This window comes from Numenius arquata, chromosome 1 (genome assembly GCF_964106895.1).
Source record: "Numenius arquata chromosome 1, bNumArq3.hap1.1, whole genome shotgun sequence".
Classification (NCBI taxonomy): Eukaryota; Metazoa; Chordata; class Aves; order Charadriiformes; family Scolopacidae; genus Numenius; species Numenius arquata.
In genome coordinates this window covers 72,653,267-72,673,472 of record NC_133576.1, presented here as the reverse complement: position 1 = coordinate 72,673,472, position 20,206 = coordinate 72,653,267, and the positions used below count along the sequence as shown (strand labels likewise).

General features: G+C 41.2%; 2 protein-coding genes across 2 annotated transcripts in view; one reads left to right on the top strand and one right to left on the bottom strand.

The window, feature by feature from the left end:
• Positions 1 to 3,628, top strand: part of TGFBRAP1 (transforming growth factor beta receptor associated protein 1) — a 35,346-nt gene extending 31,718 nt beyond the window's left edge. Inside the window, exons 9-11 of the mRNA XM_074152068.1 lie at positions 524 to 683; positions 2,295 to 2,728; positions 3,440 to 3,628. Coding sequence (XP_074008169.1) covers positions 524 to 683; positions 2,295 to 2,728; positions 3,440 to 3,628 — 783 coding nt within the window. The remainder of the gene's footprint in view (positions 1 to 523; positions 684 to 2,294; positions 2,729 to 3,439) is intronic.
• Positions 3,629 to 10,101: 6,473 nt separating this feature from the next.
• Positions 10,102 to 10,764, bottom strand: GPR45 (G protein-coupled receptor 45). The gene is given in 3 exon segments (XM_074149570.1): positions 10,102 to 10,191; positions 10,193 to 10,426; positions 10,429 to 10,764. Coding segments are annotated over 3 exon segments (660 nt in total).
• Between the last annotated feature and the right edge of the window lie 9,442 nt (positions 10,765 to 20,206).

Below are 20,206 nucleotides of genomic sequence, written 5' to 3'. Positions count from 1 at the left end.
CTGTGGTGGCTTTCTCAAATTTTATTGCAGAAATAGAAAAGGTCAAAGAACATAGCTGAGTATGAAGAAGAATGAATTAGATCAAATTTACTCATTTTACAAGGGAAAGAAAAGGAGAAGACACAGTGGAGGTCATACTTGTATTCAAAGGAAAGAGATCTGCTTTACTGCATTGACTTTCATTAGGTGAACTTTCAAATGATTTTTGCACAAGAAAAGCTATTTATAGATCTTGTTTATTTAAGGTAAAGAGGGGTTTAGGAATAAGATGTTTTATATCTACATTTTGGAAATATCTGTATTAATGAAACAGAATCCCATACAATAGGTATAGTACATCTTGTGAAGCTGGTCTGAATAAGTTGTCTGTCTGCATGAACAAAAGACTTTCTGATTAAATTGAATTAGATAAATGAATTTAAACACATTTCTATGTAATTAACATAAATATTCATCACTGTTATTGGTGGGGAGAAGGGGTTGTCTTTGTAAACTGAGCTAATACTGTTCTTTTCATCTGTAGAAAGAAAAGTACCATACTCATCTAGCTGTCTTGTACTTGGAGGCAATACTTCAGCTAAAATGTGTGACCACAGATAAGTGTACAGAAACAACTGATCTGCTGTTTAAACTACGCAGTCTTCTTCAGAAATCTGATCTTTACAGAATTCACTTTATTTTGGGTAAGATGCATGTTGTCTACTATAAATGCTATATGTCAGTTCCAGCAGGAAACAACAAAAAAACCCTCCTCATAAGGGTAGAAAACTAAAAGATCTGAGGTTTCTAGGTGTATTTGGTTAATCGGCTTACCATCTGTATTTCTAACAGATGCAAATTAATTTAGAAAGCATATCTGTTAGTGTTGTCTTTGCTCGTAAGGTACAGTGGTGTGTTTCCTACTGCAGCAAAGACAGAATACCGTAACTAGCTAGAAAAAAAATCTTCATACAATTATCTCCTTAATTTATAGTCAGTTTCTTTTTAATGATGAGCATGCAACTTGTGACAGTCTTTTACAAATGGAAGAGTTACAAGTTTTTGTTAAGCAGTCTGTTTTTCAGTGAACTGAAGTGAAGCTTTGAGGAATCTGAGTACCAAGGGCTTGTTTGTTGTCCATAACGTGCTCTAACCCTGAAAGCTGGGGTTAATGCTAAGCAAAAATATAAGCGTCTTTTGGGGTGAAAAGTGCAACATACATTTTACTGTTGGTACAAGGCTATCAGCAGTTGAGCTAAATTTTTTCCTTGGCCAAGGCTTATAATGGCTATTTTTTAATGTACCTTGCAGTGGATGAAAGGGAAATGACTTGTTATTGTATTGAAATATGTGAAATGTTTTTCTGAAATTCAGTGGAAAAATCTAGTGGATGTGGAAATAAAAATAGCTGAGTAGTAACTAAAATAATTTACCAATGTTTAATGTCCTCTTGCCTTTCCAGTCAGCAAAATATTATATGACAGATAATGCGCAACAGTCATTAAAAGTCTTGCTTTTTTTCACCTTCTAATTTTTAACCAAATTTTTAAGAGCAAGAGTTACAAGATGGATTATTTGCTTGAAATCAGTATACTCCAAAACAAAGGATTTCTTACGTGACAATTCTTAGCTTACGTGAAGGTGAGACCAGTGCATGCTAGTGTGTTCCTCCTTGATAACCAAAATATGTTGGGGAGGAAAAACATTGTATTTTTTTTTTTTTTTGGCACAAACCTTTTACAGAAGTCTGTGCCAAATCTTTAACACCTTTACCATCCGTAGAGGATTTCCTACTTTATCTTGAAATGCCAAATGAACTTGCCATTTCCTCTGCCTGCCACTGACACTTTAAACTGTCAGACTGGATTAAGGGTTTGTAGTGTCCCTTTCTTAAAAGGAAGTACTATTTGATCTTTGTTGCCTTTTATGGACTTTAAACTATTCTGTAATTTTCTGTAGTGGGAGAAGCAGGGTGAAAAACGCAGCTTCATTTTACGGTTTCTCATACATGGTAGCAGTGTGCACAGAAATGTGCAAGACTGACATGCTAGAACTTAAGATGTCAGTGACACTGGTTTTACCACCTGTTATTTAGTAATTTCTTTTTCCTTTATTTTGTGGTGCACTTTTGTTAGAGATGTGTTTCCATACATCTAGGCATTCTTGCACTTACAAACATCTGTCCTCTTTCTAGCTGCCAGCACCTCTGCAAACGTAGCAGGGTTGACTTCTTTGGCCTTGTTTGCACTGGCTCTGGGAGAGCGAGTAGTTGTCTTCTCTACTGAGCAAATATTGCATTATTTCTCATTTAACAGACAAAATCCAGGGCACAGACCTTCACATGGAAAGTGCAATTTTATATGGAAAACTAGAAGAACATGAGAAGGCTCTGCATATCCTTGTCCATGAGCTAAAGGACTTCCGTGCTGCTGAAGAATACTGTATGTGGAACTCTGAGAAGAGAGACATGCAGTACAGGCGGAGGCTTTTCCATATGCTGCTGTCAGTGTATCTAAATCCAGGCACTCCAGATTGTGCACTGGTCATGGCTGCTGTGGATCTCTTGAATAACCACGCTACTGAATTTGATGCGGCTCTAGTTTTGCAGCTGGTACCTGACAGCTGGTCAGTGCAGCTCCTCTCCCCGTTCCTGGCTGGAGCAGTGAGGCAAAGCATTCACACAAGAAGAATGACTCAGGCTGCACTTGGGTTAGCCCAAGCTGAAAACTTAATCTACAAATATGAGAAGGTAGGTTGGTTAGTTGTTGGTTGTTTTTTTAAATCTAGGATTTACAGATTAGCGAAATTCTTGCAGAAACTTTAAAAAAAAAAAAAAATGTGTTAGCATTTTTTCACTAGGATTGAGACCTGTCCATATTTGCAAAAAAGTTTACCCAGCACTTAATATTAATTGAAGCTTGTTAGCAGCTTTTGTTAGTGGTAAATTCACTTGTGAAGCTTTCTTCTACTCCTAGGTAGAGCTGCGTTGCTTAAAGCTCCCAGCAGATTCTTAAATCCGTTTAGTTCTAACAATGGTATATCCACCAGAATCTGTCTGAAATAAAAATGCATCAGTGTTCAGTTTGCGGTGGAGTTGTCCTGTGACCTTGTTTAGGAAGCTGCATAGAGTTTTTAGTTACATTAAATGTGTGAGTGCTTTTCGTTATTAAACGAACAAAGGAAAAAATAATAAAGGAAAAGCAGTACTTAAGAGGAGGCATGAAAATAAATGAGTATGACTGTGTCTGAAATGAATGCTGTCTTCTCCGACTGCCTCTGTCATTGACCAGGTTTGTCCATTTGGTACAGTTGAAATTAGTACATAGAATCATAGAATTGCCTAGGTTGGAAGGGACCTTTCAGATCATCTAGTCCAACCATCAGCCATCAATTATATGCCTTGTAATTTCCCTTCCTTTCTTGCTAGATTCACATTTGGATTTCTTTTCCCTCTCTTTAGGTTAAACAAAAAGGAACCCCAATTCTTCTTTCGGACAAAAAGGTCTGTCAGGTGTGCCAAAATCCTTTCTGCGAGCCTGTATTTGTAAGATACCCAAATGGGGGTATGGTCCACACGCACTGTGCTGCAAACAGACATCTGAATTCAAATATGACTCATCACTCTTCCAGCTCCAGCAATCAGACTTGAAATATGTTCTGGTCCCACAGGTTCCTGTGACTTATACCCCCATTGAAAGTGGGCTGGAAAAAAGAACAAAGTGCAGCTACTTTAGGTATAAATTAAGATGAAGAGGTAGTCTTTGGGTTAATGGGAAGACTTCCAGTAAATATGAAATATCGCCACTTATCTTTTTGTTTTCTAATGAATGTATATAGAAAAGAAAAATCACTACCAGAAACGGAGAGGTGCAAATATAGGCTCCTGTGTATATAGTAATAAACAATTAAAGAAAATGAGCCTTTTCTTCACAGTAAGGATGAACGTTATGGAGGCAAGGCAAACAGTTATTTTAAGAAAAGTCACTTTGCACTGAATGTGGTGTTGATAAATTTGTAGAGGTGGACATGGCATCTACTGGAGTTGGAATTCTTGGAACATTACGTGACAGGACTGTCATCGTGCAGCTTACTATCAAGACAAAAAATGTGTGTTGATTATAATGTTTGCTGCAGCACGTCCTCTTTTGGGCTGGATTCTCTTCCCCAGGATCTCATTATGAACTTGATTTTTGCTCTACAAATTGTTGGCTTTTGATGCACTTTTTAGTACTTCACCACCACCCCCTTCCTCTCCTATATAGAATTTAAATGTAAGCACTGGTCTGTTAGGTTTCTACTCCTACAGTTATTGTAACCAACTGAGTGGAAACTGATAGTCACACACCTGTTCTCAGAAGAAAAACAAAAAAGTCAGATTGTCTGGTCAGTCTGTAGTCACTTTTATATGGGGGAAGAGACCTTAACATTAATATTGATTGATTTATTTATTAATATGCAAATATACTGTACATACAATTGAATAAATTGATCTTATATCATTCTAGAGTTTCTTTGGAGGATAAAGATGTAGCTGATACATAAATGTACAGGCTATGTGCTAAATGTTTGCTATAACATAACTTAGGCGGATTGGAACTCCACAAGAATAGGTTTAAGTACTTGTGGGTGACTTTGTGCAGTCAAAATCACGGAAAGAAGGTATAATTGGGTAGAAATCTGCAAAGGAGCACTACAGGGGTACTGGATTTGTTATATTCTACAAAACGTTCTGTAAAAAAGTAAGGTTTTTCAAATAACGACAAAACCCCTTTATTTAACTGCCCTGATAAGTATTCACATTGCTATTTAACCATTTTGAAGCAATCAGTTTAAAAGAAGCAGCTTCCCACAAGAGATGTTCAAAAATGACGACTTTAAATAAAAGTATTTCAAAGTCAAAGCATTTCTTTTAATTCTGTAAAGCTCTAATAAATACCAAGCTTACTGCCCGGCATGCAATTGAGTTAGTACAACTGCTTTGAGCGTTTCCAAATCAGAGTGGAGACTTTCAGCAAAAATGGGGTATCTGTGCGGTGTCTTCCAGATGCAGTCTCTGCCCAGGTCTTCTGTTACAGAAAGGCTGGGTTATGAAATGGCCTTGGAAGCATAGTGCTGCCTCCAGGAAGGGGCAAGCAGACTACGTGGCGGGGGGGGTGGTGGGAGGGAATCTATTTCTTTGTCTTTGAAGTAAAAGACCTTTGGATCTTTTTCTGAGTTTGAAATTAGAAAAGTACAGCTGTTGGGTTGGGTTTTTTTAAAAAATAAATAAAACCCAAGTAAGGAATTTTGTAGCCCTTTCTACTAAGACATGTGAGCCACATTTCGTGAAAGACACCTTCAAAATAGACAAATCCGGGCATTTCTGACTTTATTCAGGCATGAGTGATTCTTCTGCATCTTGTATTCCCAGTTTTTAGACATTCTGTGTACAACTGGTGATGATGACGTAGACAAATTTGTAGTCCCCTATCCTCAAAATACTTGCTGATAGAGAGGAAGTGATTATACAAAGATCTGATGAGCCTTTTTGTGTACAGTAGCACGGGATTCATAAGAAATACTTTCTTTTGCTGCAAGCATCCTCAGTATGCCTTGTTCCTATCTAATAAGGAGGTACTAAAACAAATACCGCTTTCCATGATTAAGACTAATTCTGGCCGCTAGGTAGTGATGAACTTAGTCTTGTCAACTAGTGTTGCAGTGGAATAGAGATCATATCATTCCAGACCACAAGAAAGTTCTTAGTTGTTAGTGCCATGAAAAGGTATGGCTGTAAAAGATTAAGCAATTCTTCACTAATATTTGATATATTTCAGATTTGTGCTTTGGCTAAAATGCAGCCAAATGTATAACTGTACATACAGAACAAACACAGAAATTGAAGTAATGCAAGGTACCATATTTGCAATCATAGATGACCAAAAGGGTGATTAATATTAAAGTTGGGGGATCTAATTCTTTTAGCTGCCCCTGAAATGTGGACTGGAAAAATACTGACATTTGATTCATACGTTATTACCTGTTTCTTTGTTAAATTTTATACTAGAACTCATTTGGATGAATTGATGTGGAAATTTCATGACAACAAAAAGAAAAAGCAAAAAAAACTCAATGTGAGGCAGAGGTAGAGCAAGAGCTCAGCAGGGAGGTGGCGGGTGGAGGATGCTCTTCCAGTGTGCCTACGGTCCTTCAGCAATCGCAATAGTACTCGACCAGAGGAGACGGCAGCCTGCGTCAGAGTGGTGCGTGGTATTCTGTACTCTATCACCAGGGAATTTATGAAAGGGTCTGCATTGCAATTCCCATAGGTCAGACAACTACAACACCCCTGGGGTAAGAGAACTTCACATGGGAGGACCCTGAGTTTATTCCTCCTTTTATTTTGGCACTTTGGTCAGTTTGCTCGTTCTTGTTTTGTGTTCCTGACATCCTGGGGCACAGCATTGTTGCTGTGCTGAGTTCTGATACGCAAGGAGGGAATGAACGGTGATCTGGTTATTAATTGCTGACTGGATAGGTAAAGGAGGAGAGGCAGGGAAGTGGAATATTTCTTTGACCGTCGTTCTAGTTTGGAAATATGGTGGGTTTGGGGAGTTCAAGCTTGGTGCAGTCTTTTTCTCTCCAGTTAGGGAATGCGGTGTCTTAGACCTGCCCTCCAGGAGAGGAGATTCCGTCAGAATATTTCTCCTTGATTTAACTCTTGCTAAATTATTTATGTTTGTAAGTCATCTCTATCACTTATTTTTTTTCTAGTGAGTCTCCTCCAACCTTGTACGTGTGAAAACCAAGAGTTGTGCAGATTTTGTTTTTCTTTAACACGACTGTGTCTGCGATTCAGAACATAATAAATGAGATTAGTCTCTCTCACAGATACTTTTGCAGACATTGAGGCATGTTTGCTAAGATGTAGTTTCTAATTACAGAAATATTGCAGCTCTGCGTTGCAGTCACTGCTACATAAAAAAGCATTTGTTAAACCCTTTTCTACTTTTTCATATCCCCATGCCTCCTCACATAAAAATTACCTATGGTGTGTATATATCATCATACGCAGTTTTTCCCCTAAGTCAAAAAAGAGAAGAAAAATACTAACGAGGAAAAAATACCCAGAATCTACTTGAAATAAGATGAATGGCTGTACGTTTATAAGAAAGAAATGAAGATCTAACCGCATTCTGTGCTTTAAAGGGGTAAGTTATCACATTGGTAATGTTACAAGGATACTGATCTCAAAGCCTGGAGAAAATAAGCCGTTGGGTTTTGCTGCACAGAGCACAAGGCACACCACAGGCACCTGGGAACTGACTTCCTTGGAGAGCCCGTTCCATGGTGGCTCAGGAGCGCACAGGAGTCCAGGCTACAATGAGAACTCCAGAAACTTTCCAGCCTTTGTTACCTGATTAATGTCACTCTTCTGGCACTGAACTGACAGGGATGTAAATCTTGAGTTCTGGGGTGGACTCCTGAGCACATCTGTTCTTTGTTCAATAAAATGTCACTTTATTACATCAACCACATGAAACCCTAATAACGTCAACTGTGGAAAGGTGGTGGTAGGGATGGAGTAGGTATGTGTTTTCCGAGACCCTTATTACATGTTTGAACACACAAGCATTATCCTGACTACTGAATCTTTATAATGACGTCTGTTCTTTGCAGGAGTCCTATCCCAAATGCCATTAAACAATATTTTATTTTAGACAGTTGTATCAAGAAGTAACTTTTTATTTTATTTCCTTTCCCATTTTGCTGCAGTCTCTATTCAGCATAGCTCTAAGTGTTTTATTAACATCCTGCTGTTTATAACAGGCAGCAACTAATATGTTTTTCGTTGTGAGCTCTCCTCCTATTGCCTGTATTTACTAATTAATTTTTCTCTTGCTGTACAACACTTTGGGGCTTATGCCTTGTGAACACTGATAATTAAATGTGCTGCTACTTTTAAAGGGAGAAGAAGAAAAGAAGTTAATGACATTCTGTAATGTCTGATTGATTACAAAACTGAAGTTCCCCTGCAGTAAATTTGTTCAGATGGAAATCTGTACTGTTAATGCTTTCTGACTTAATGGTTATGTTGGTGAACATATACAGCAGTATGTGGAATGTACAAATGTATAAATATGTTGATTTTTAATAAAAAAAAAGTCTTTTAATTATGTTTCTGTCATTCATTCCTAGATATATAAACCCCAGGATGTGAATGGCTGAGTGAAGGAAAAAGATTCTTCAGTGGTAAACAAGAGGGTTCATCTGAGTGACTGACAGGTGGTCAGATGAAAAGGCTGAATTAAGCAAGTGCAGGCTGTTAACGGAGATAAACAGGTGTTCTTAACAACTAATGAGTTTTAACTTTGGTGAAGAAGTTTCACTTTGTTTTCACCTCTTCCTTGACTGACTGAACTTTTACAGATTCAGGCAAAAGCAGCTACTGCCATTATAGATTTGGAAGATCTTGATCTGCCTCTGTGCAGCCAAAGCAATCCCTTCCATGATTAATTGCCCTTCTGTGATTGGGGCTGACCTGTAGACAGAGACCTTGGAGTCCTGGTGGACAAAAAGTTGACCATGAGACAGCAGTGTGCCCTGGTGGCCACAAAGGCCAGTGGTCTCCTGGGGTGCATTAAAAGGAGCATGGCCAGCAGGTTGAGGGAGGCTGCAAGCTCACATTGCCGGCTCATGTTGAGCTTCCCATCCACCAACACCCCCAAGTCCTTCTCTTCAGGGCTGCTCTCAATCCATTCTCCCCCCAACCTGTATTTGTGCCTGGAATTGCCATGACCCAGGTGCAGGAGCTTGCACTTGGCCTGGTTGAACTTCATAAGGTTCACACGGGACCACACCTCAAGCCTCTCCAGGTCCCTCTGGATGGCATCCCTTCCCTCCAGCATGTTGACCGTGCCACACAGCTTGGTGTTGTCGGCAAACTTGCTGAGGGTGCGCTCAGTCCCACTGTCCATGTCTCCAACAGAGATGTTGAACAGCACTGTTCCCGGTACCGACCCCCGAGGAAAACCACTTGTTACTGGCTTCCACTTGAACACTGAGCTGTTGACCTCAACCCTTTGAGTGTGGCCCTCCAGCCAGTTTCTGATCCATCGAGCGGTCCATTCATCAAATCCATGTCATTCCAATTTAAAGCCCAGGATGTCATGAGGGACAGTGTCAAACACTTTGTGTAAATTCAGATAGATGACGTCTGTTGCTCTGCCCTTGCCTACCAATGTTGTAGCACCATCATAGAAGGCCACCAAATTTGTGAGGCATGACTGGCGCTTGGTGAAGCCATGCTGGTTGTCACCAATCATGTCCTTATTTTCCACGTGCCTTAGCAGAGATTCTAGGAGGATCTGCTCCGTGAGCTGGCTGAGCACAGAGGTGAGACTGACCGGCCCGTAGTTCCCCAGGTCTTCCTTTTTTCCCTTTTTGAAAGTAGGGATTATGTTTCCCCTTTTCCAGTCTTGGCTCTTTGCATAAGCTGTTTAACCATCGGGACTTGCTGCTTGTTTCAAGTTTGTGCAAATAATATTCTCACCTGTCTTTTTGTTGCTGCATTTTTTTTGGTGAAAAAGTAAGTTTATATAAAGAAACGATACCACAAAGACTGTTGCGCAGTAGCTTCATGCCATTCAGTCAGCTTGGGTTTAGTTGCCAGCATGGCTTTGACAGCATTGCGCTGTTACGGTTTTATTTGGTGTCTCGAAGCCAAATAACAAATGGGAACGTGCTCGTTTTGCAGTTTGGTTTGTGCATTAAAAATGCATGGGATGGTCAGAAAAAAAAAAGCGCAGAAGCAAAATTTGTGCAGTTTGGCTAGCTCTTCCCTGATTTTCAGCTACTTCTCTGAAAATGCTGCTTAGATGGTTGAGTGGCTCCCATCAGAAGCACGGGTTGTATTATTTTTCCCCATTCAGGCACTTTAGGGAGAATTCTGGATGTCTTATACCTGAGCTCAGCTCAAACCTCTTGAAGTGTCTTGGTGTTCAGGCAGTAGAGGACAGGGACAAGCCCTCAGCCAGGTAACGTAGGCACCAGTAGCACTGCAGGCATCTCCTGGATGCTGAAGGCAGGCTGTGCACAGCGTACCTGGGGAGCCAGCAGGGTAAAAATCCAAGAGTGGGATCTTTAGTGAAGGGCTCTTGTTTTGAACTTCAGGTCTACGTTCACCTGGCAAAGTTTCTCCAGCCCTATCAGGTCAAGTTTGTTCCTTTGGCTGAAGAAAAAGCTGTTGGGAGTGTTGTTGGATGCAAACCACCTACAAGAGGGTGTTTGGGATGCACGGGTTGGAGTGCAGCATGATGCTGAAAGGAATGAAGAATGTTACCGCAACAAGCATCGCTTTGTTAGCTCAGCCAGCAGGAAACACACCCTGGAGAGCCCTGATTTGCATTTCCCCAACCATCCATCCAGTCAGTGGAGGAAAAGCAATGCAGAAAGCATCAAAAAAAAAAAAAAAAAAAAAAAAAAAGCAGTTGTGGCTTTGGCACAGTGGGAGTTCAGCTAGTTTTGCCTCTAGACAGTGGTTAGAAAATGGTCCACACTAATAATCCAGATGGCAACTCCTTCCAAGACAAATAATCAATAGAGCATAGCTGAGTTTTGGCAGAAATGAGCCCCAAAGGTCCAGTTCACTGCAGCGACCATAGCTGCAGGACAGCACAGGGTCAAAGAGGCCAGGGCTGCCAACAGAAAGTTGATGGCTGCACACACAGCAGGTTTTCCGTAGGTAATGAGGCTGATAATAATAGTGCCTAAAAATCCAATAGCAGTCATGAACAACATTACCATTGCCTATAATTGCCAACCCCCTGAAGACACTGCCTTGTCAACGTCGTACTTGCATCGGGTGGGACATGACCGTCCCAGTGTGTGTTAAAATCCTAGAATAATTTAGGCTGGCTGGATTCTCTGGAGACCGAGTTGTTCAAACCCAACTCAAAACAGGTTCAACTTTTAGACCAGTGCTGACAAGCTTGAAACCAGCTTGGGAAGGGTCCAAATGTCTTCTGGTCAGTGCCAGAGGAATGTATTGCTTAAGCATCCGCAAGACTCTGTGGTGGGTAAATGGCTAAAAGGTGCATCTGCCTTGGAGGAATTGTTTGGGGTTGGTTTTTTTTCAGATATTCCAGAAGGACTGAATAAACAGGGAATTTCTAGAAAATAACAAGCTACTGATGACAGCTTCAAGAGTGTCTGCTTGCTGTTTCTCTGACCTGGAGAAGTATATTATAATAAAATGCAAGTTCTTTATATCTGTTTGAAAGTCACAGGCTGCATGAGAAGATGATTCAATCCCTTTAGTCCTTGTGACATACAAAGTTACTCTGCCCTGTCATGCCAAAAAGCTGCCAGAGTTTGACAGAACTATGGGGCTTTTTCTACTTAAATCACAAGCAGTTGAAGATGGGGAGGGAGGAGCAGAGGACGGATTTGTATCTGTTTTTTTTTTTTAGATGTTATGCACTGAGGATTTGTATTTGCAAAGAGGAAAGGAGGTTTTCAGTTCCATACTTGTTTGATCCATCTTTAGGTTTTAACTTGTTATATCTTATTTCAAAGCACCTCTATGGCTTGTTGTGACACATTCATTTATTTGTCAAGCAGAAGGTTTAGCGTTCCTCCTTCAAAACCTTCCTGAAAGCTCTTGTTCTGGATAACAGCTGCTCAGTACATCACCCCTAGATACTCCAGTGATCATGCCAGAAGTAGAAATATTTCTGACAGCAGTTGCTCATTCTGTAATGCTGAATGGCCATAGAAATGTGATGGTCAAAACTAAAAAACTAAAAACTAAAGGAATCTCTGTCCTGGAGGAGGGAGGAATTCTCTTGTTAAGCTGCAATGATTTATTGACACATTGATATCCTACGCTTTTGATTTTCCCATCTGCCTGATACCAAGTCAAGTCACTAACAAGTCTGCATACTGTTTTGTGCAAATAATCGCTGGTGCTGACAGCTTACCTCCCTGTGAGAGGAAAAATGGAAAGACTTTCTTGATTGAAGCTGTGCCATGATAGGATTCAAAGACAGCCAAAAAGATCTGCCAGAGCTTTTTTTCAAAGTGAATACCCCCAAAAGCACCAAGAGGGCTCTGAATGCAAAAGCCAGGCTTTGGGCACTCATGAGCTAGAACAATTTTAAAATGCGGAAAGGTCATGAGCTGGGTAGGGAGAAAGTTTTAAAGGTTTGCAAGAAAATCCCCCCCCTTGTGTCTTGTCAGGTCAGGTTTTGACCTTGTGTTAGGCTTCAGAACAGACTCTGGTGGCTTCCTAAATTGCCAAGCCCCCTCCACACAGCCCCTTCTCACTCCTCGGGGATAAGCCCCGCTGCTCCTGCTCTCACGGGCTGCTGGTCTCTGCTGTGCCTGCTGTCTCCTGTTGGTCCCTGGTCGGCTTGTTGGCTTGCTTCCCTTGCTTGGCTGCACTTTGTTCTCCAGGCGTCTGCCCTGGCTGAAGATCTTCATGGCTCTTGGGGCAGTGCAGGCTGTGCCCTGCTGGGGAGGACTCCCATCAGCCAGGTTTGACCACTTTCCCCTCCAGGCTTGTATCAAAACTCTGTGCAGTGTGATATTAAGCTTTAGTAAAATGCTAGAAAATAAAAATAAAGTAAAACTAAACAGAGGTTCTTGAATTTATTAAGCAGTGACACATTAAATAAAGAGCAAAGCTGTGCTCTAACGCAAGAATTCAAGGTCTCTTAACTTGGCAGCAATACCTTTTTGTGTTGAAATGTTTTCATACACCCAATATTTTAAGGAAGTATCTACAGTGAAATGTTACCTTTAATGGTTTTTCTAAGGAAAAAATGGCTATTAAGTCAACTTACTGTTTTAATACCGAAAGGAGTCTGAAGGCATTTGTAAGCACTCCTGCCAAATTCTGCCCAGCTGTATCTGCAGAAGTCTGAGGAGGCCAAGGGGACAGCCCTGCTGGATGTGGACTTACAGCATACAATAACTAGCAAGTGCTGATTTCATGTGAAATAAAAGTCTCAGACAAGATCTCCTGAATCAAAAATTGTGAATCCTGCAGATAATCTTGTCTTCAGAACCGAAGGATATGCAGATGAACCTTCTGTAAATTTTGCTTCATTTTACTCTCAAGTAGCAAGATTTGGGCTGAGAGGAATGGGCTGAGAACTGACAGTGCTTAATTGCTGGACAATTTTACAGCAATTTATGAGATACCTTCAACTTCATTTTCATTCTTTATCTCCAAAACCCCAAACCCATGACCCCTCCCCACCAGAGCATGATGGATATTTGACAAATGCGCAGGGAACTGGGCTGTTCCTCATTTCTTATGTCCAAGCCTCTCTGGATCTAGCCTGAGACCCTGGCAGCAGGGTGACAGAGTAGCCAGTAGTAACTTTCGGTAATAGAGGTGACAACTACATCTGAACTTACTCATTTCTTTCATACCATCAACATAACACTGAAACACTAAGGCTACCCAGCCTGATTGGGCAGTTTTCTTCATCTCATAGTGTTTTCTAAAGAAGAAAACCTCTTTTTTTTTTTTTTTTTTTTTTAGCCTAATATTTTGAGGGTGAAGTTCATGCCGGTTTTGGGCAACACATTTTGCAGGCTGTAGGTTTCTCATCCCGTTTGGGGTGACGTCCACCTCCGGCAGAGGTAAGCTGAGGGAGTGGAGGCAAAGCTAAACACTACCCATATTTTTTCCATCATGTCATCATGTCTTACCCAGATATTTTAGTTCTGGTATAACATGGCACCTAAGTGTTGTATGCTCCCTGGAGTGTGGGGTCAGAGCCATCACAGAAAACTTATAAAATGGCTTGTTCAGGTAGTCCCACCAATGGAAATCATAAAAAAACCAGCAACTTTGATATGCTCATTTTATGCATCATTACTTGCCCTTGCTTTACACAACTGTTCTCCTGCCGTCAGAGCACTGGGAATGCTCTGACATACAAAGAGCTTTTTTTCCTCTTCCTTGTAAAATTTGAGGGGAAGAAAATTGTAACCGAGGTAGAAGAGGACTTCATTTCTCCTTGAATACCAGCATGCTCTATCAGTGAAATGATGGTGGTGGTACTAAAACTGTACTCGTGCTGACTGTACTTTCCAGCAGGTAATATAACCACGCTTTAACGAAAGCAGGTGGCACCAGTACAAGTGTAAATCCTCCCCAGTATAACTTTACTCACTGTGGGTCTCTGGTGTTGTGGAGAGAGAGAGAATCAGCTCCAGCACTGTGGTGGGCACGTAAGTTGGAGGCAACCGTGCCACATCCTCAGCTGTGCAGCAAAATATGCTGTTCACAAGACTGTCCTTCACTTGGCCTTTTCTGACTGCGGTTTTCTGTCAGTCAAGTCCCACAGCAGGTGGAAGGCAGAGCACCCAAGGGGAGACCCATACGACAAATATGCTGCTCTTCTTGAAACACACTAGCAGAGACGCACCAAAGACCAGTACAAACCTTAGAGTCCCATGTGCCCCACAGCAGAACAATAGCAGCAGTATATTAAAAAAAAAGATTGACTGACAGCATCCAACCTACCTGGAGAAGCCACCAGACAACTGCTCTTGCGCTTGACCTCTTTGCTCCATCGAATTACCCAGCCTGGCCTCAGGAGCAACACGTTTCTGCTTGTTCTGATGGCACCAGTAAAGGTCACTGAACAAATCCACACAATCCAAAAAAGACTGACAGTTTTATCTTTCACAGCATAAAGAGGTGTGTACCACATGGAGGCAACGTTTATCCAGGTCCATGCTTGTCACTTGATGTGCTTTCTTACAAGAAAATTTTAAAACCTGTGTACATGCCTCCCAGAAGATGGCTACATTTTTCCTCTAGTGTAATCAAGGAGAATAAATTTCCAGCCTTAGCTAGTGCTGGAAAGAGCACTAACACTGTGGAGTTATGCCACTAAGAAGCCCCTTTTCTTCCTCCCTGCCCCTCACCCTAGTTCACCTTTGGAGTATTTCTATTATGTTTGCTGTCTCCCATTGTGGTATTTTAAAGCGTGTGGTCTGTATTCATGCAAGCTCCGTTCCTGCACACCCATCACATAAAGCTGATTAATTCACCTTTTCTGAAATTATGCACACTATATCAATATGATTTCTGGTGTTTCATCCCTTAAATAGTCTTTTAAAAAAGGTCACATTACATTCTTCCATTAATAGTACTTTAGGAACACTGAAAAAAACCCATGCTCATAGAAAATGTCAGGGATCTCATCTAAGTGGCCTGAGCTCACAAGCCTGGGTTTAAAAACAAACTTGTCGCTGAATAATTTCAGTGTTTTAAGCATTCATATTAATTATTTAAGGTTCAGCACAATCAGGATCCACTTTTACAGAGCTGATGCAAGAGACCAGCTACAACAGAGCAAGAGTCCCAGGCATGTCTGTGTGCGCAAGCAATCAGAAAGGCAGGGAGAGGGAGAAACTCTCCAAAGAAAAACTAAAGCATCAGCACTATGTGCCTTAGCAGATAAATTATAGAAAATGCATAAAAAAATCTAAAGATAAGGCAGGAGGAGGCTGGCATAGTGGGGAATGGAACAACAGCCAGGGCAAAATAAAAGGAAAGGGAGAGGAAAAACAAGATTATGCAAGTATTCCCCAGCGGTCACTCAGATTTCAGGACTACCTGTCTGGCTGGAGACACCCATGTTCCTGGGGCTTTGAGAATGTTGCCCCTGAGTCAAATGAAATCTCTGTCCTGCTGCTCTCCTTCTCACCTCCCCTCCTTCCCTCGGCTCATCCCGCCTGCAGGGTTTACACCACACTCTCCAGTGCAGCAGTTCCCTTTTCACCCTGACCTCTCTGTTGCTGGAAAGGGCCGGGGACTGTACCTAACTCAAGACATCTCTTTGTACAGCCACAGCAGCACTGCCTCAGTGACATGTCAGAGTTTTACCAGGTGGATTCATTAGAAAGGTGACTTATTTACAACTTCAAATATATACAAAAAGGACAATAACGAGCCTACTTAATGATCGTGAAACAGACTTAATGCCATTTAATTACTGCACCTGTACCAAAAGGCAGAAGGAAAAATATAATTAAACTCCAGAATTAGAAAAGTGGGGGGGGAAACACTCTAATAATAGCTACTTCACCAATAAACATAAAGGTTATAAGTGGAATCCCCAGAATTTCAAAGTCAAAATAAATTTGTAAAAGTGAAAAGGTTAGAGGCAGAAAAAATAATAATCAGGCAGCAAAAGGTAAATAATCCATTAATCATGCACATCTGCTGAAGCGACTGAGCGAGCGGGATGCTCGCCTGGCTGCGGAGCAGCGATGGCGACCCCGGCAGCAGCCAGCACAGCCAGCCCTGCCCCGAGGGTGCCAGGGAGCACCTTTGCCTACAGCAGCCGGCTCCATCGCTATCCAAAAAGTCCAACGAAACAGAGTAATTAGAAATAGGCACTAGACACAGCTCCTATAGGAAACGCTGTGCTTGAAGGGGGGAGCATATGGTAACAGACAGAACTCAGCGGGTTACAGCTAGACATATGCCTGTGGAAAATCAAGTGGGGCTGCTATGGTGGGAACTGCCAGCAAAGGAGTGTCGGTCAGCCTTGTAACAACTGACACAGCAGCTTCACTTTTTCACTGACCTTTTTCAGTTTCCTTCTTGAAAAAAAAAAAAAAAATTATGGCGGCGTCCTGATGTGCACGAAAAAGAAGGATGTTTTCTTTACGTTGGGGTTAGCAGCTTAAAGGCAGCTTGCTGCATTTACTTTGCATAAGTTTGGGGTTCAGGTCTGTACAGATAATGACCAAAATGCTTTTCGTTCTTCAGAGCCTTGACCTGCTGTGGGTGTGCAATTTTAGCCAGCCAGTGTATCATCCCGACTCCCTTCGAGATGGGTGCTCACCACGTGCAAGCCCCTTGGCTTTGTGAAACGTGGCCAGGCAGCTGGTGCTGGGTTTGTTTTAGGGAATGAGGTGGGGACACTGGCAGTTCCTATGAACTTCTACACGGGTAAGGACAAGGCTTCTGTATTCACAGCGTTAAAACCTTATGAACCCAACACACACCAGAGCAAAATGAAACAGGAGTCCTTACAGGGTAGTTTTAATACCTTGAAAATGCACAGTACCCAGCACATATAACGGCTATTGCACCTCTGCAGTAATTGAAGGTGAGGAGGAAAACATGAGAGGACCTGGAGCTGTAGCACTTTGCTGGCAGAAGAGTTGAGGCCACACACTTTTAGCATGGGAGAAGCCAAAATCCATCCCAGGCTACCACTGAAATCTATTTTGATTCACGTAGAAGGTATGTTACCCAATTTTGTCTTTAGAGCACGTTTTCCCTGATAATAACTCACATTAGGACACTTTCCCCACTGATCCTTGATGGTTACTTATAAATTGAAGGGCCTCCTGATGAGCACATTTTGTCTGTCTTGGAGTAGATGGTACATGTGTCTCTAGCCTGGACACAAGCTGTGTCTGTCCCAGACATTCAAACCTTTCATATTCTGTTTCACGCTCTGCTGTCACAATTATTCAGTTGAAGGAGTCCATTTAGTTCATTTTTATAAGTTTACTGTTGAGTTCAGTATATCAACATCTTAGGTGTGGACACAGTCAAAATTAAAAGAGGTTTGCCAAACTTCAGATACACCCAGGAATGGCAGAAAACAAAATCTACAAGAAGACATAAGTAGGGAACTTTCAAACAAGAAGGATTTTGGGAAGAGTATTACATTGATTTAGAGCCCAGAGAGGTAAACTTATGGAAATACGTTATAGGAAGTAACTATACATAGCTACTCAGCACTGCAAAGTTCCCTATTTTCAGTGAGTGTAAGGTCAAGGAGTGGATCACATTGCAAGGAGAGAATCTACTTTCACACAAGGGAAGTGTTAGTGTCTTCTGAGGTCTCCTTCAACCTTTTGGGCTTTTCATAGTCAAATAGACAAGAAAAGTTAAAAAAAAAAAAAGAAAAAAAAAAAAGAGCGCTAGTCTTCTGAGGAAATCTGTTTCAGAGGAGGAGACACAACACAGAAACTTTTTTTCTGCAGTGTACTGGAGTTAAGCATTGCAAGAACCTGAGAAAGCATGAACGTGTTGGGTTTTGACACAAATTTAGCAACTCATTGCGAAATACACGGTTCTGAGGAAGTTTGCTAAATCATGTGTTGTGCTTTTTGATGTCAGAGGTGACAAGATAACACCTGAAGCAGGGATCTACTGATGTAATAAGGCAGGAAAAAATGTTACCCCCAAAAAAAGGATGATATTGAAGAAGGAGTAAAATCAGGTCAATCCCCTAAGATCGTGTTCGCTAGGTCTTAAAGAAAAACGTCTTTGGATGAATTAGGGCACATTCACAAAAATACTGCCTCATGCCTCTTTTTGGTCTAATCTCACATTTATAAGAGGGGTAATACCTTTGTAGGTTCTTGATGCTGAGATGCACAATGAACCCTCAGTTAGCAAAGCACTTTTACACAGAAAAGCAGTATGATTTTACAGTGCTTTGATAATGGTCATGGAGATTTTGCCCTAAGGGAGGTAAAGATCTGGACTTGGGAATTCTTTGGCATAAGAGCAGTCAGTGTTTTTTCCTGCAGGGTGTAGTCCCTTCGAGTACTTTGACCTAAGGTTTTTCACCTCAAAATTCTCTGGACTCCTGAAATATGAAAAATGTGAGGCTAGTTAAAAAAAAAAAGTTAAGCTAGTTACTGTGCTTGAAAGACACATAGGGAACCACTGAGAACCATTTGAGGGAACATTTCCAGCTTTGGACTGCAAAGTAAACAAAGAGAAAATCAAATTATGTTAGTTTCTGGAAGGAGAAGGAGTTTAATAAGTCTCCCTTCACTCTGGCACTGCAGAGTTGTGTTCCTGGACAGAAGCATAACTCTGCCACAAGAACACCTGATGGGCTACGCAAAGGCCCACAAAAGTGCCTTTAAATTTTTTGATGCTAGGACTAAGAAGTCTGCAAGTGTGTCAAATTAATTGATGATGGTTAATTTAGATCCCCCATACTAGTGCACAGATGTATGTTCTCAGTCTCACCTCTAGATATTCTCCCTACCAATGCTTAAGGGAGATCAAATTGCTGAAATTGAAAGCTGCAAAGCAGCTTCATATCTGTATTACATATTAAACAATAATATGTAACCAGGAGGTACCTGAATTTATCAACATTTCAGGTTCAGTTGCAAGAAAGTCTTACTTAAGTAGCCATCTTAATTTAGATGGCTTTAGAAAAATGATTTAGAAAAAAAATCATTTAGATTATTTAGAAAAAAGAAGCTTGCCTAATTTAAAGAGTTGATACAGAAACTATAATAATGAACTAGTTAAAAACCTCTCACACCCACTACCTTGAAAGCAGAGGCTCTCCAATTGCTTTTTTTCTTGGTATTAGCATTGTTGTACTAAGGTAGAGCTCTTTTCCAGAGAGGTGAAGCCATAGGTGTTTATCATTAATCAGAAGCAAAAGAGATTGTGAAATGAAGACTCAGAATAAAAAGTATCCAAATCTATTCAAAAAACAACTGGAGCACACACACATGAGAAGATGTTATGCTAAAAATGTCTGTGGTATAAAGCCAAAGGTGAACTTTTAGCATTACACTCTGTTGCAGAATGGTGAAGTCACTACAGTGACCATGGAAAAAAAAAAAAAGGCTGATTAATTGGGGCCGGTCTTTTTTCAGTGGTGCCCAGTGGCAGGACAAGAGGTAATGGGCACAAACTTGAACATAAGAAGTTCCATCTAAACATGAGGAGGAACTTCTTCACTTTGAGGGTGGCAGAGCACTGGAACAGGCTGCCCAGAGAGGTGGTGGAGTCTCTGTCTCTGGAGACATTCAAAACCTGCCTGGACACGATACTGTGCAACCTGCTCTAGAAGGACCTGCTTTGGCAGAGGGGTTGGACTGGATGATCTCCAGAGGTCCCTTCCAACCCCATCGCATTCTGTGATTCTGTGATTCCGTAATTGCAACAGCCATGTTTTTCCTGCAAGATTCGGAAGCCACCTTCACAAACTGCTCCCGCGCTGGAAAGCAGCAAAACAGGATTGTGTGGGTTTGATATGTGTATGTGTTCACCTTCTCAATAAACAAATAGAAAACAGTGTAGTGAACTAGTTTACTAGAAATCTGCTTTTCACTGAAAAAACTCATTGAAAGAACTGAGAGTTCAGCATAACCAAAGTAATAATGGAGGCTCTGTTGTCTTAGAAATATTTTTTCCATTTTTATGACCACGTCACAA